Source organism: Pygoscelis adeliae, unplaced genomic scaffold (genome assembly GCF_000699105.1).
Source record: "Pygoscelis adeliae isolate BGI_AS28 unplaced genomic scaffold, ASM69910v1 Scaffold294, whole genome shotgun sequence".
NCBI classification, from domain to species: Eukaryota; Metazoa; Chordata; class Aves; order Sphenisciformes; family Spheniscidae; genus Pygoscelis; species Pygoscelis adeliae.
In genome coordinates, this window is record NW_008824722.1 from 2,544,925 (window position 1) to 2,560,458 (window position 15,534).

General features: G+C 38.2%; 1 protein-coding gene across 1 annotated transcript in view; it reads left to right on the forward strand.

Annotated features, from left to right (window-relative positions):
* Positions 1 to 722, forward strand: part of KNDC1 (kinase non-catalytic C-lobe domain (KIND) containing 1) — a 68,286-nt gene extending 67,564 nt beyond the window's left edge. The window contains exons 29-30 of the mRNA XM_009323322.1: positions 43 to 200; positions 491 to 722. Coding sequence (XP_009321597.1) covers positions 43 to 200; positions 491 to 722 — 390 coding nt within the window. The remainder of the gene's footprint in view (positions 1 to 42; positions 201 to 490) is intronic.
* Positions 723 to 15,534: the final 14,812 nt, after the last annotated feature.

Here is a 15,534-nt window from a genome sequence, read left to right on the forward strand (position 1 = left end):
GATACTTAACGTGAGATTTATCTGTGTGCATTTTTAAACTAGGTGTTTTTAAAAAGTGACAGCTTGTGCTTGATGGAAGGAGAAAGATTCAAAACACTTCCAACAATTCCATCAGCCCATGTTTTGGCTATGCATGTCCAACAACTTGAAACTGGAGGATTCACAATGACAAATGGAGCTCACAAGTGGACTAAACTTAGGTAATTATTTTAATTATGTATGTATGTCATGTAACTTTTTAAAATAGAATATTGTCCAATGGGATAATGAGAGCTAATGCAACATTTCAGAGTTAGCAGTTTAAAGAGTTTCAGTCATTCTGACATCTAACTAAAGGGACATATACTATAGAAGAGAATGCTCGATGCCTTTGAATTTCCTTTAGAGTTTGGGTTTGGGGGTTTTTTGTTGTTTTGGGGGGGGTTGCAGTGGTTTGTTTTTTTTCAGCAGTGAAACAAACTAATCTTTTTTTACCATATTCTCTTTCAAGAAATATTGCAAAAGTTGTGAGCCAAGTTCATGCATTTCAAGAGAATCCATATACATATACACCAGATTTCAAGGTGCAGTCTTACCTCAGACAAAGAATAACTCATTTTAAAGATGCAGACATTTCTGCCTTGGCAGCTGACAACTGTGCCAACTTCCATCAGATACCAGCAGAAAAACATTCTCGAAAAATTCAGGACACACTGCGCAGAATGAAGGCAACATTTCAGTAATTATTTACATTTCATCTGTTCTATTCCAAGTGTAGATTGTAAAACTGGATTAAGTTGACTTCATCTCCTGGACCAATTCCCAAGCAAATACTTAAGTGAAGTGACTTAAAATACTATCTCAAGTTGAAATGATTATATTTCTTAACATGGAATTATAAAATGCTGCCTAATGAGATTTGAATCCCTGGCAACTGGATGACAGATCAAAAGAATAAAAATAAAGATAAAAGTAAAGAGCGAGTATAGATGAAAAGGATGATTAATTTTGTCACTGTTCCTTAGCATAAAAAAATAATTAGCCCACAAATAAATATCTAAAAAAATACGGTGGAAATAAGTTAAAATTATAGCTTCTGTTGCAAAGTTGGCCTAGGAGAGTTCGAAGTATAGTTCATTAAATGTTGAATATATTTTTATATAAACATAGTACACTTGTATCCTGTCACAGTGTGCGTATAGTTCAGGGACACAGATCCTCTGCTATCCTTTGACTGTTGGTGTGTCTTGCTTTTATGTTGTGTATTATGAAAACTATAATTGACTTAAATAATTGCCGATCTTTTCCTTCAAGCATACTAAGGAAGGAGAGGAATGCCATGCTGCAACTTTTTTTTGGTTTGGTTTTAATGTCATTGAACTAACCTGTTTCCAAATGAAAGTAAGATCTGAATCTAAATATTACCACTTTGGTGCTCTGCTTCTGCCCTCATGGCCTTGTGAAAACAGTAAATGTGAAATTGCTTTTTTTTTCTGTATTTGGCACAAGAATCACTTTGCCAATTTGTGTACGTATGTATGTGTGCACATTTGATTATGGGTTTTGCTCCTGAGGTTGCTTTTGTAGATTGCAGTGCTCCAGCAGCATTAAATAGAAGATAACTGTGTGAAATTTGGATCTGCAACTTGTAAAACTTTGGTGCTAACCTATTTATAGAGCTTATACTTACAAGACCTTCTAAATGGCAATGAAATGTGATGCTATTGCTAGAAAGTTTGTTGAGCTACCCAGGTTTATGCAAAGCCAAAATGTTAAGGCTACAAATTAGTTACAGATACAAGTATTCCTACCAGAGGGAACAATCTCGGTAGTATTGCGAGAGAAGTGGGGAAGGGCAAGAAACAGCTAAAATGAGCTCTGTCCTGAAAGTGATCTGCTAGAACTGTGTTTAAAAAAAATGACAAAGAAAATGTTTTGAGAGATGTTAAGAGCAGATGTGAACTAACTGTCTTGGCATGTTTTAGTGATGGAGAAAGATAACGATGTAAGAAATGGGAATGTGCACATCTCTGGTATTTTGCAAATTGTACTATTGAATTTGACAGAAATGCATGTGCACATGTTAAATTGTAGATTTTTCAATGTTTAAGAGGAAAGCTTCTCCTTTTCTCTTGCCAGTAATGGCAATATATACATCGCAGGCCACCTGCTTCTCATCTTTCTCAGTCAAACACAAGGTATGTCCATACTTTCCATTAAATACCTCAGTTACTTTTTCATACTAATATATTAATACCAGACTAACTTTTGTGCTCTTATTGGTTTAAAAACTGGAGAACTCAGTCCTCAACAGGGTTTTCTTGCATTTGTTCTACTTTTAAGATGATTTGTTTTGTTGTTTACCATATGTAGGTTTAGCATGTCATTAATTGTAGCATTCTGACTTACCCTTAAGGAAGGAAAATGTGTTGCTGTTTCTCTAAAAATTGCCAAATGTGAAAACATTTAATCTTTACCTCCTATCTTTATATAATACAGTGATTTAAGAATGTTAATGATAACCTTATCTTCAGACATACATTTCACATATTTGATCTATATGCATTTAAAGAATTGGTTTTATTAGTAGTTATTTGTTTTTTCTCAATTAAAATTACCATTCGCCTAAAGCCACGCCTTGCCTTTGAAAGACAGTAAAATTTAAGGTAGCATAAGCTTTACTAATGTAAAGAACTCCACAAAACTTGTTATTCACATGATCTTAATAAATTCATTTTATATAGTTGCCAGTCAGACTGTTGAAATTGCTTTTGTGAATTTACTTATCATTTATATTTTGCACTCATTATAATTAGCTCATATATTTCTTACAGTTTTATCAGGATTTAAAACAACTATTACATCTAGAAAATATTACATTTATTCTATGACAATAACTGGTGCTATACAATAATTTAAAAATCATCTCCTCTTCTGTGTAATGCTTCAGTGTATCAGACCTTATATTGCTATAATGCATAGTATTGAGTTATGGTACTACTTTGGGGTGTTTTCATCAATCAGATATTTAAGATTTTGTATTTAGATGCCACCCCACAACAACAACAAAAAATGTAAACAGCTTTTGGGAAAAAAAAAATCACTCTTTTACAAGGAAACTGGTTTGCTTTTGTCCATGAACACTGATGTGTGCACATCTCATGTGACACAGATTTCAGAATAAAGTTATGTCTAGCATATAACTGTACTGCTTATTTATGACTAACAAGCAGGAAGGTTGGGCTAAAGTTTTCTCTCTTTGTGGGGAATGTCCTTTTAAAAGAAAACACAGGACAAAACATGTCAAAGAAGCAAGTTCAGTTGTATCTAGTTGGCAAAAAATTATTGGCATCAGTAATTGTATTGCATAAATGAGGGACTATGCAGTCTGGCCCCATGTTTCCATTCCAATACCGAATTAGAATGTTTGGAAAAAAATTGTTTGTTCTTTAAGCCAGAATTGCCACCAGCTGTCCTAGTTCTTCATTTTTTCCACACTTCCCTCAACTTGTTTTTATGTTGTTTATTTTTCAAACAGTGGCCCATGGAGTTTCTGAAATGAGGTGTGCTCCTTGGGAGCCTTTCCCGTTGCTCTGCGCATCAGTGCTCTTTCTGTGTCCCTCTGCAGGTGTCTGTCCCCAGGATCCCTAGGGTTTTCAGGCCTCCTGCTAGAGAGCTGGGAACTGTGTCCTAGTTACACTAGCTGCATTTGAAAGCAGGTTTCCAGCTCCAACGCCTCCAGAAGCCTGCCAGGAAATGGGGATGAATTCAGTTGGATCCTATGAACTACTCCATAGAAGCCCAAACCAAGAAGCTGGAAAATAGTTCATGAATCAACACTGATTCATGATTCTGACAAATTTCTTTCCTTGGAAATTTTTCAACCACTTCTAAACTTTGCTTTTATGGTTTTCTACATTCTTCCTTTATGTATTGGATTGGTTTCGTAAGCATTGCTGAGACTCCTAACTTCTGTATGCGATTTGCAAAGGATTAAGATTTTTAGGAAAACTGCTTCTAAATAGCAAATTAATAAACTACAGTTTGAAAGGGGGGAAGCTAACAATTTTTCAGTGGTAAACATACGGTTGATTGTTTCAATCCTTGATATTACGAAAGAGTGCAGATAAATTATTTTTCTCCCTCATACTTGCTTAAATACAATCCAAAGCATATCCGCATTTAAATTAGATGTTGTGTTCTGCTTAGAGTTTTTCCTTTTTTTCCCCACAAAATTTTCTTTCTCAAAACATGCTTTATAAATAATTATTATAAAATACATGTTGAGCTTTAGGAGGAGTCTCAAAGCATTGGAAATGCAGGTTTGAACAGTATTTGAAAACTGAAGCCCCATAAATCAAGCTTAATTGAGTAGTCATCTTTGGGATTTGCCTTACTAACAGATATTCTTCACCTATGAATATTTTTTGTCTTCAGTTATTAAAAATATGAATATTATGAATGTAAGCAATTTTCAGATAGTCATTTTAACTGCCCCCACTACAATTTGCATTATAAAAGTTTTTTCCCAAGAGATCTTGTAATTATTTTGAGTACCAATAAATGACTACGTTGTGGTAGAAGATTCCATTGGGGGGTTTTATGTGATTTCGTACTCTGATAACTCTCTAAAATACATGTGAGAATGAACAATTCCACCTTTCCAAATTCTATTTAAAAATTCTTGCAGCAAAAAGTTTGAAGGACCTTTCTATGGGGCTGTTCATAATCTAGCAATGAGTGACAGCAGCCCCTGTACACTAGAAAATTTGATTTGCAGAATCTTCTTCTCTCCCTTTGCAGAGAGAAGCTCTTTAGTTTCTTCTGTTGCAATGTTTGAAGAAGGCTTTTAGCTGTTATGCGAAGGTTCTTTGTGAACGACCTGAAAGTATGCCAGGACAGCTTCAGCCTGGCATTATTTTAGTGGGCTTCCTGTTCAGTGAGATTTCAGTGTCTCACATGCAAGTGGAATTGGCACTTGCCAATTACATCAGGCCATTCCAGTAATCTAGTCTAAGGTCTGGTCTATGCATCATTCTGTTTATTCCTTTTTGGTCTAATGTAAATGATGCTTCTGTAACTTTCCCAAAAGGCAGGAGTTGAATATCTGTCTGGTAAATCCGTCCTGTGTCTTAGCTGTAGGATTATTTCCTGAATCCTTCATTCAAATACTAGGGTTGGTCTTGTCATTCTGATGTTGGCATTACGTAGGTGAAATACATACTGCTTTTAGATACTAAAATAGATACTGTGTTTTAAACTGGTAGAAGTCAATTGTCATAATGAAATTAAGAGCTTAGAGTACTGGACAATCTGAGTTGCCATTATCAAAGAAACATAATTTGGAAAGCTTGACTGGGCGCGGGTGAGTCTGAGCATCAGACTCAGAATTAAAATCTCTGCAAATAGATTCTTATTTATGATCATATCTCATAAAGCTCATGAACAGTAACAGTAGTAAATTGTTCACTTAAGTAACAGATATGCAATAAGTTTTTTTGCAAACAAGCTAGGAAAACAGGTCTAGAAAAAAACTGCTAAATGGCAGATCCACCTTTGTTTGGATAGCCACAGAGTGGTTGACAGTGGCGTGTTATGAAAATGCAAGGTTGTGTCCAGTGAGGCTCTGAAGAGGTCTGCCTGCATTTGGTATTACTTCATGCCTCCATTGACATGCTCTGGTTTTTGAAGATGACATAGATCTGTGGGACTCTGCAGGCATGCTGAAGATGATGATTAAAATTTAAAATTATCTTGACAACTTGGAGAAATGACACACAATAAAATAAGGTATGTTGCACAGAGACATATGTGAAGTTCCGGGATAATCAACTGCACAAACGTAGACTAGGATTACTGGGTTTTTGTGGAAAAGGGAGGATAAAGAAGAAAGTCACTTATGCTGGGGAAACGGTGTCTTGATACCCCTTCAAGGTATCTCCTAATTCTCTATTTCTTGATGCAGGGAACTGAAAGGACAAAAGGCTTGACAATAAAAGGCCAAAAAAGAATAAATGACTCCTGAGATGAGTATGTATATCCACAGACGTTAGCAAACTTTTCTCCATGAAGGTAAACTGCAGGACAAAGATGGGATACATCTGTTAAAGGCCATTGTTGGGAATACAAAATCCCCCAAATTAGTTCATTTAAATAGAAGATAATTGACAAAAAGACTGAAACCTAGAGAAGGATGTGGGGAACGGCAATAGGTCACCAAACACGTAAGGTGAGCTAGCTGACAAATTACTGAATATCTTAAGCTGCATCTAAAATTGCAAGGACGATGTATTTTGAAATGCCACCAATAGTCCTTCATTCTTTGTTCGTCCAGACCAAGGGACATACTGCAGTACGCTGTGCTTAACATCCCTGCCCATACCACCTGCTTGTCCCTCTGATGATAGCCAGGATGTCCTTTGGTCTGAGCCTGGCATGGGGACAGTCTGGATGTAGCTTTGGGTGTGTCTAAGCTAGTGCTGGGAGCATAGGGAATAATACTAGACCTGTAGTACACAGAATGTTGTTGCAATGTATTGGAGGGAACAAGCACATGCAGGAAGGAAAGACAAGGGGAAAGAATACAAAAATGTATGTCAAAAATGTATATGGTTGTTTTAGAATCTAAAGACGGGCTTACATAGTTTTTTCTGTGTTTAAGTTAAAAGGGCTAGGTGCCACAGTATGGGGTCTGTAATGGATCATCAGCCAGAGAGAGTGTGGAGACTTCATTTGTACAAACGGGCTACTATTTAAGATTTTACAGTGATTAATAGAGAGAAACTAGTTGAAAATCTGAAAGTGGAAAGCAATCAAGGTAGAAGTTACCATGAGACAACAGATTTCATGATTCAAAGGAAAGAAAGAGATGAAAGAAGCAGAATAACAACAGTGGGCTTCAAAAAACCAAACTTCAATAAACTCAAGGAATTGGTATATGAGGTCCTGGGAAGGAATTCTAAGGCAAAGAGAAGTTTGGGAGAACTGAGAGTTTCTAAAAAGAGGTTTCTAAAACAGGCTATATTTTAAGTATAGCAACAGTCTATCCCCACACAAAGGAAAGAAAACTGATAGAGCAGTGTGGCTGCATTAGGGGCTCATCAATGACCTGAAAAAAGTCAAAAAAGAATACTGGAAAAAGTAGGAACAAGAAGGCTGCTTTGGCAAGAACAAATATAAAAGAACAGCATGACAGGTTAGGAACAAAACTGGACAGACAAAATGCTATCGCCAGCAAGGGAAAAGCAAAACAATAAAAACTGATAGTTAAATAATTTTCTATTATACAATAAGAGTTCTCTGCTTACCAGGAGAGGTGAATAAATACCAGATGGTGCAAAAGCCTGCAGTGCTTGCTATTTCACTCCCTACCCTCTAAATAATGCGTGTCATGATCAAAGTTAACGAGGAAACAGGAATGCAGGTCAGAATGGGAGACTATCAAGCCTGTTAGAAGTATTAGAACGTTAAATTCTGATTAAATCTCTTCTATAATAGTAAGGAGCAAAACTGAAATAATCTTGGAATGATTATATTTTTGATTGAGGAAGAATGAGTGAGTTTCCAGAGAACCAGAAATAATATTACTTATCAAAAGTGGACAAGAGCACAGGAATGAGTGGAAAGGCAAGGTAAAAAGAATGACTTGGGGAATCAGCCAGACAAACTTTGATACCAGAAGAATTACTGAAAAGGCTGCCTAAAAATCTGCAAGCGTAGGGACAAATTTAAAAGGCTAACATGCATTTGTCCGTAAAGTAATTTTTAAATAACCTAATGGTCTCCTTTGTCAGGGTAACTGTCCCAATAGATAAAAACAAAACAGTATGTTTTATGTTAAAGTCAATAAACCCCTTGACAACAGATCCACCTGACCTGATTATGTATTAGGTTGCTAAGATCTAGATGATGGTACTGTAAGGTGGATACACAACTAGTTAATACATCATTTCAAAGGGTAATTACCAGTGTTTGTTAAATTGTGAAGATAAATTGAGTGGGATGTAGTAGGGGTAGGACTACCCGTACGTTACGAGCAAAAAGCAGGCAGGGATCCCTCAGGGACGAGGCACAACACTCAGTAAGTGAAAGCTTTGAGTTAGGAAGAGCAGCAACATTACCACGGGGGAAACCCTGGGGCACCGATGCTAATCAAATGGGGAATTTGATGCAGTGGAACCTTGCTCGGGTGTGAAGCTCAAGGGAAAGCACCGCACGGTTGAGTAATAAAACCTGTGCTGATTAACACATCGTGCATATGCAATGTCCTGTTTTGCTCATTAGTGAACTGATGTAGTGCAGGTGCTGTTGTCCAAATTCCAAGGTCCGCAGCTGGCCTTCAGATGCCCGTGCAGATGGGGGTGGGGAAGCGAACTATCCTGGCTTACCATAACAACAAGATAAAATGTGCTTGGGACGCTACATACTCGGATGGGAAGAAGCCAACCGGGTTACAGTAACAACAAGATAAGACGTGCTTGGGACTCTACATACTTGGGTGGGAAGAAGCGAACTAGCCTGGGTTACCGTAACAAAGTCTTCTCACGCCCTACACCATGTTATTACGGGTGGGGCCTGGATCCAATTGTGTCTGGGATTTTTACTAATGAATTACAGGGTGGGATGGAAAGCACACTTACACAACATACAAGATTAGAACTCACAATAATCATGGTGATGGTTTAAATTTAAGCTCTAAGTCTTACATTTCTGAAGGATAAATATGAAATGAAAAATAACTGGAGAACTTTGGAAAAAATCTCTAGGGACCATAATGGATCACAAACCGAATATGAATCCATGTGTACAGTTTTCAAAAAGAAAAAAAAATAGGGAAGACCTGAGGTGTACTGTAGGAGAGCCATATATGACAGAAGGTAATTATTTTGCTCTACTTGGAATCATCAGCAGTAATACTTTACCATTTAAGCACTGCACTTAAGATATATACAGGCAAAATGAAAGAGAATAGAGGACAGTAATAAAAATATGTTTAGAAAACGTAAAGAGAGAAAGAGTGAAAGAATTAGACTTATGTAGAAAAGATTAGATTGAGCAGGACTGTGTGTGTGAAATGTTGCTGTAAAAAGTTATTGTAGCTACAGAGTGAGTTTTCTCCATGCTCTGTGAAGCTTGAGGCAAGCAGTATTAATTTTGAAGCAAAGGTGATTCAGTTTCAGTTTTTACAATGGAGAGCTTCGTGTGGAGCACTGAGGTAGGTTACTTACCTGTAACACACCTGCAGGATCCCCTTTCCTGTAAATCTGTAAGAACAGATCAGATGAAACTTGAGTCTTGAGTGCCCAGGCCCACTTGGTCCTGTCCCTGAGAAGGGAGAGGGACTCAGCAGTGATCTTCAGTCCCTCTGTGTTCTCAGTAAAGTATATTGGACACAAGTTCAAATACTTACCTGCAATCAGGGAATGCTATTAATTTGGTTATTAATTTCATTGTATTCCGGTCACTTTAATTTTCAAGGTTTTATTTACGTTTTTCCGCTGATACATAGCAAAAGAGTAGGTGTTGCTAGGGTGTGCGTTACTTGAACTTATGTAAAAGATGTTCTAGAGGGATACTGACTTTCTGTTATGTATATATGCTAATGCAGTGGAAGAGTGACTTCCTTCTAAAAGCAGCAGAGGGGTAAAAGCCCACCATGCACATCTCTGTGTTGGGGGAGGGTGGAAAGCAAGTCTTGCCAGTCTTAGCTGCCAAGAACTGAGTCACCATCCCTGGAGATACTTAAAAGACATGTAGATGTGGGGCTTAGGGACACGGTTTAGTGGTGGACTTGGCAGTGTTAGGTTTGCGGTTGGACTCGATGATCCTAAAGGTCTTTTCCAACCGAAATGATTCTATGATTCTGTCACTGCCTCAGCTAAACTTCTGCAACTTTTTCCCCTTCCTCTGCGTAGCAGTTTCCTGGATGTGAAGTCTTAATATAACCAGGAGATGGCACAAGAGACCCTTGCAGCCTTTAGATGTACATGCTGCACTGTGAGCAGAAGCATCGTGAAAAACGATCGGCCTTCCAGATGTCTGCCTAAAATCTGCCCATTAGAAACAGGCAAACACGAAATGGCAGAGATTTTTTGTATTCCGTTTTTAAAACGAACACGTGTTTACATTCAGCTGCTCCCTTCAATCTTTTGGAGAAATGCATGCACACACAACTTCATAATTTGAAATCTTAGTTACCTTCTCTCGACATGTAGTGCACTCGTTGGTGTAAAGCCTGTCAAAGGAAGTATGCTGCATTGCTTGGAGGAAACATAGACATCGAATTACACGTTACAGGGCCAGCGTTAAGCATCTTATCTAACTACATTCCTGTCCTCACCCATTATAGCCCAGCTTTTCCCTTATCAGTAAAATGAAAGGGGAGGTCAGGATATGTCTGTGCTCCCTGTTTTGGGGTGCAGTGAAGGTAGATGGACAGAGTCACTTGTGCTCTGTTGCTACAGTTCTGTATCCTGCTAAATTTTTCTCTTCCTCAGCTAATAGTAACATTTGCAGGGTACTTAGTGGAAGTGGCTGGAAGAAAGAAAATAGGAAGAAACAGTGTATAGTGAAGAATACGGCAGAGGGGAAGAAATAACTAGAAACATGAAATGGAGAAGAGCCTTGAAGTCAGGAAAAAAAGAAAGGTAACATTTATTTCCATTTAACTTGAACAGACTGGTTTTGGAGCAGTACAAAGATCTGATTTATATTAGTTTTGAGTTAAGGGAAGGAAGAGTCAGTAAAATATTTTCACTGCTGGAACCAATGCATTTCAAAGCAGCATTGTATGGCATAGACCAGGACGGGCACAGAGGGTGAGAGATGACCCAGGGCTGCCAGCTGTGATAGCTCATTCTCCTGCTGACTCATCATGCTCAAATGCTAACTCTAAAATCAAGGGGGGAAAAAAAAAAAAAGATTCATTCTTTAATAGCTGAAAGTGAAAAGTTACTTTCAGGAATGATAAATGCTTTAGTCATAGTATAGCTAAATTTCTTTAGAAGGTATTTGTGGGAAACAAAAAGTAAAAATGATGGAACGTTTCTGATTTAATGAAGTCTTAGTTTTGTATGTAATAGGTTGTTAAATGTTACTTTAGAAGTAACCATCGTGAAAAAATTTATCCTTCAGCAAAGACAGACAAAGAAAAAGGCCTTGATCTAAAATGTGAAGTAAGCCTCTCTGTTAGGTTTTGAAAAGATTTCAGGGTGTCTAAGTGTGACATTTTGTGGTCTTGATCAGATTGTTAGTCCAAGTGACCTGAACAATTGCTAAAACCAGTGGGATTTGTGTGAATTTGCATATGCACATTATTCTCTGTAGGTGCATCTCATATCCCTAGATAATTCATATTTTTAACACAACCCAGATCCGAAAGCATATTTATGCACCTATCAATTAATCCCTATCTACTTTGGAAAACAAAACCATTTCTAAAGCCACTTTTCATGCTGCTTCCTTTCAACTAATAGTTTTAAAAGTCTAATTACTAGTCTAGACAGAATTAAACTAAATACAGACTTTTGAGCAGTTTTGTTTGAGCGGTGTCCATAGAGATCTCTCTCAATGACAGTATGACACCAGTGAGTGCTGAAGAAGGATTTACATGCCTGAAACTTGGCCGGTTTTCCAACTATAATACTTTGTCTAATAAAATTAAAAAAAAAAAAATAAAAGAAGAAAGAATCTGCTGGTGAACCTTGCTTCTGTAACAACAGTGGTACATGTTTTAAGTGTGGTCCTGATTCATATCAACTTTGACGTCTTTTTCAATAAGCTTAAATTTGGGTAAGGAACTGTTAAAAACATAACACATATAAGTGTTTTCTTTCTTAACATTTACAGCATCTCTCTGCAGAATATATATCTTTTTAAAACATTTCACCGATTCTGCTTAGCTGTTGGTAACAGCCTTATGGTAAAGAGCCATGGGAGCTCTTGGCATTTTGAATGCTGTGTTGATTTAGATCAATTCCAAGCGTGATGAGACATTTAATTTTCATCTATGCATTGTCACTCTGCTTACTCCAGGCCCTCCTGGTATTTCTGCACATATGGTCTTTTCATTCCTCGTGGAAAAGTAGCTCTTATTCTGTCAAAGAGGAAAGATTAAAATAATTGATAATAAAGAGATTGGTTAGATGCCATTTGTAATGCTTTTAAGTCCTAAAGAGTGATTTCTCAGAAATTACAATGGTTGGATAAACACACCAGAGCAAAGACCATATAAATTGTTTAGCAGATGCCAGCAGCCCTTGCTTCGCTGGGCAGACTTCATAGGAAATCTGCATGTCCACAGATGAACACATATCCTCCTGCTTGTCCTAAGCTGCCTTTTTCACTCTTTCAATTGCATCACCACCTAGCTACTTCCAAGGACCACACGTTCACTCTACTCTAGTCTCGCAGGACCCTCCACTGTTACAAGAAAGGGTCACCTGCTGCTACAAAATGACAGTTCCCTCCTTTGGTCTTGTGTACCTCCACTGCAGCAAGGCCAAGTCATGGCAGTTCTCTCCAGTACCTGTGGGGAACCCAAGGTACTTGGCAGTCCTTAGTGACTCTCTCTTCAGTTCCTTCAAAGCTTCAGTAGGAAGGGGATATCTCAGAGCACAATCCTGCCCCTCTGCAGGGCTCTGATCGGGCCCACTAGAGCAGGGCTGGCCTTTGGGTTGGAAGATGTGGAGCAGCAATTAGTTCTCAAAGGCTGGGCTGTTATCCCAAAATACATCTGTTATCAACTGCCTGGTAGGCATCCAAGCAGGACTAGCTAGTTCTGCAGAACCTCCCCGGCCTGAGACCAGTGTTGCGTGTATACATTTCTGCAGAGCTGTTTTGCATATAAGCACCATTATCTTGATCCCATCCTACCTGTCCCAGCCAGACATCTATAAAGCCACTTCTTGGCCTCTTCGAACGCAGCTGCTGCTCACAAGAAATATAGGGGTCAGTGTCAAGCAACAAATCTCAACTCACTTTAATTCCCCTGGATGCTAAAATGTTCCCTTCTACATCACCTCCCACAGAATGGCCTGGCCTGGGGTGGCATTTGGCATTATGCTCCTCAGTCTCCTTTGGTCTTCACGAAGCTGATGGTCTTTATTTTCATGGGGAAGGTGCTGACTCCCCAAAGAGAGCAACTATGTATTGTACAAACATCTGCATAAAGTATTGTCATTATCTTAAGTAAATGGATCTTAAAACTTCTGCTAGTGGCAGTCATGTTGGTATGTCCGAGTTCTTTGTCTTAACCTCCTCGTAGCAGCAGAGCGAAAGGTCCTATCTGTTCCTGCTTCACTCTGACAAATTCCCGAGGACATTAGCATGAGCAGGTTTTCATCCCATTGGCAATGTCACTTGATTTTAAACATGGTATTTCTGAATCCCAGTTTAGCAGGAGGTTTTCAAACAAACACCTAATGAATAATACATAGAAACAGAAAGAAGGCAGCTTAAGAATTTTAGATAAAATTAAACTAGCAGCTGTTAAATATTGTAGCAGTCATTACATCCAGAAGTCATCTGCCATCTATCCAGGATACTTATACATTTTATGTATAATGGAAATGAGATTTGGTTTAACCTTGTCACAACGTGATCAATTTGTGTCTCTGAGAGCTCAACATTTGACACCATCTTTTGGCTGTGACATTTGCCTCAATAAAATGCAATTAATAAACCAGCAGCGTATAAAGATGTAATTTGCAGCTCAGATGGTGAAAATGTCTTAAAATCTGTAAAGAAACTATGTGACAGATGTATCAGTGGAGGCTAAAACCCAAGATTTTCTATTTTTAGAGCACTATCATATGTCGTGTATTCTTTTTGTCCTATCCAACAGCTTGCCAAGTGCCTTTATTCACTGACATAAAATAAAGCTGGAAAAAATAATGTCATACAGATAGATTGTTTTATACTTTTTTAAAAAATATTTGTACCTAGGTATATAAGTATATATGTTGTATAAAGTATGTAAGTAGCATGTAAGTATATTATTTATATTTATATATAATATTATGTAGGGACTAGGAATGGAAATAATTCTCGGCACAAGGGACATATTTATCTCCTTGGGATGGGACCTTGCCCCATCTGTGATGCAGAATGCTGCTAAAGCAATGAGGGAGATTTAAATTGAGAAGGAAGCTTGCAGGAAAGTTACACTTCCTTTTCTGATGTTCATGCGAATTTAGTCCTTGAGAAAGGCATTTTGCCTGACTGCAAAGGAGGCTTGGCAGGATTCTCCAGGCGGGCAATGGCACTAGTATTCCCAGTTCTGACTGGAGAGGCTGCTTCCAGGCTACGTGTTAAATACCGCTAACTCAAGGGACTTGCTGTTTAGTAACTCAGGTAACAGAGCAGACTCCTGTATGTCTCCTCTCCATCTCCTGCCTCCTTGGTCTGCTCTGTGAAATATGTTGGCACCAGAATTGGCTAATGCTCAGAAGCTCTGGTATTTTAAAATATTTCCTCAGGTTTGTGGTGGGGGCAGTCTTCACATTTGCCTAATGGAAAGAATAGTTAAGAACCTGTGTTTGGAGTATTGGGAGTGGGGCGGGGAAAGGGGTGGGGGAGGGATTTTTTTATAAAATAGAGGAAATTTAAAATAAGTCTTGTACATTTTGGTCAAGTAAACTTTCTGAACTTTCCATTGTTAGTCAGAAAGTGCTTGGGAAGGATAAAAGGTTGAATATCTAATTTTAAGTAATTAGATATCAAACACTTTCATACAGTGAAAAAAACAAATACATATATGTCCTGCAGGGCTTTGTCCGTGCTAGAGATGTTTGTAGGCTTCTTTAGGTACATAACAGATGTACAAGAAGCATTAATGCTTGAACATTTGTTTAGACATTTTTACACCAGTTCCCTTAGTTTCCTCCAGGAAGCTTGTTTAGTGGGCTCAGGCTATTGCTGTAACGCAGACTGCAGAGTCAATCCCTACCTACACAGGCCAGAAACAAAGGGCTCCAGGAGGACTACTGTCATGCCTGGTTGTGGTAGCACCCACAGGTTCTAGATTGGTTATAAGCCACCTTTAAACAAAGGTGACGATAGCGCTTGTATTTTTGTTGGTCAGAGACAATTAGCTCTTGAACTGTGGCATCACTGGCAGAGCAGAGGACTCGGGCTATGCCATGAGAATGAACAAGCAAAGAGAGACAGCTTAGAAGGGGCTCACAAGTCAAACTTGAACATCGTTCAATGAAACAATTTTCTAGTAAGCAGAAAATGGTAGGATTTAGGGATGGATGGATGCATGGATGCATGGATGAATATAGCAACCATACTTTGACCGGACAGGAAGTTGAAATGTTGGTTTTAGGCAAAGATAGATGAAGAGGGTTTGAGTAAAACTTTTTACTGCTTTAATATAAAGGAAAAGATATAACTTGATAAGATTAAAATTGAATACATTGAAAGATTTAGACATAAACTAACTAATTAAGTAGGAGGGGTTCAGTCTTCAAGCCTCTACCTCAGTGACAGCCTAAGGAATAGATACAGGCATGGTTATGTTAACTCATCTCAGAGAAAGTGAATGCACAGACA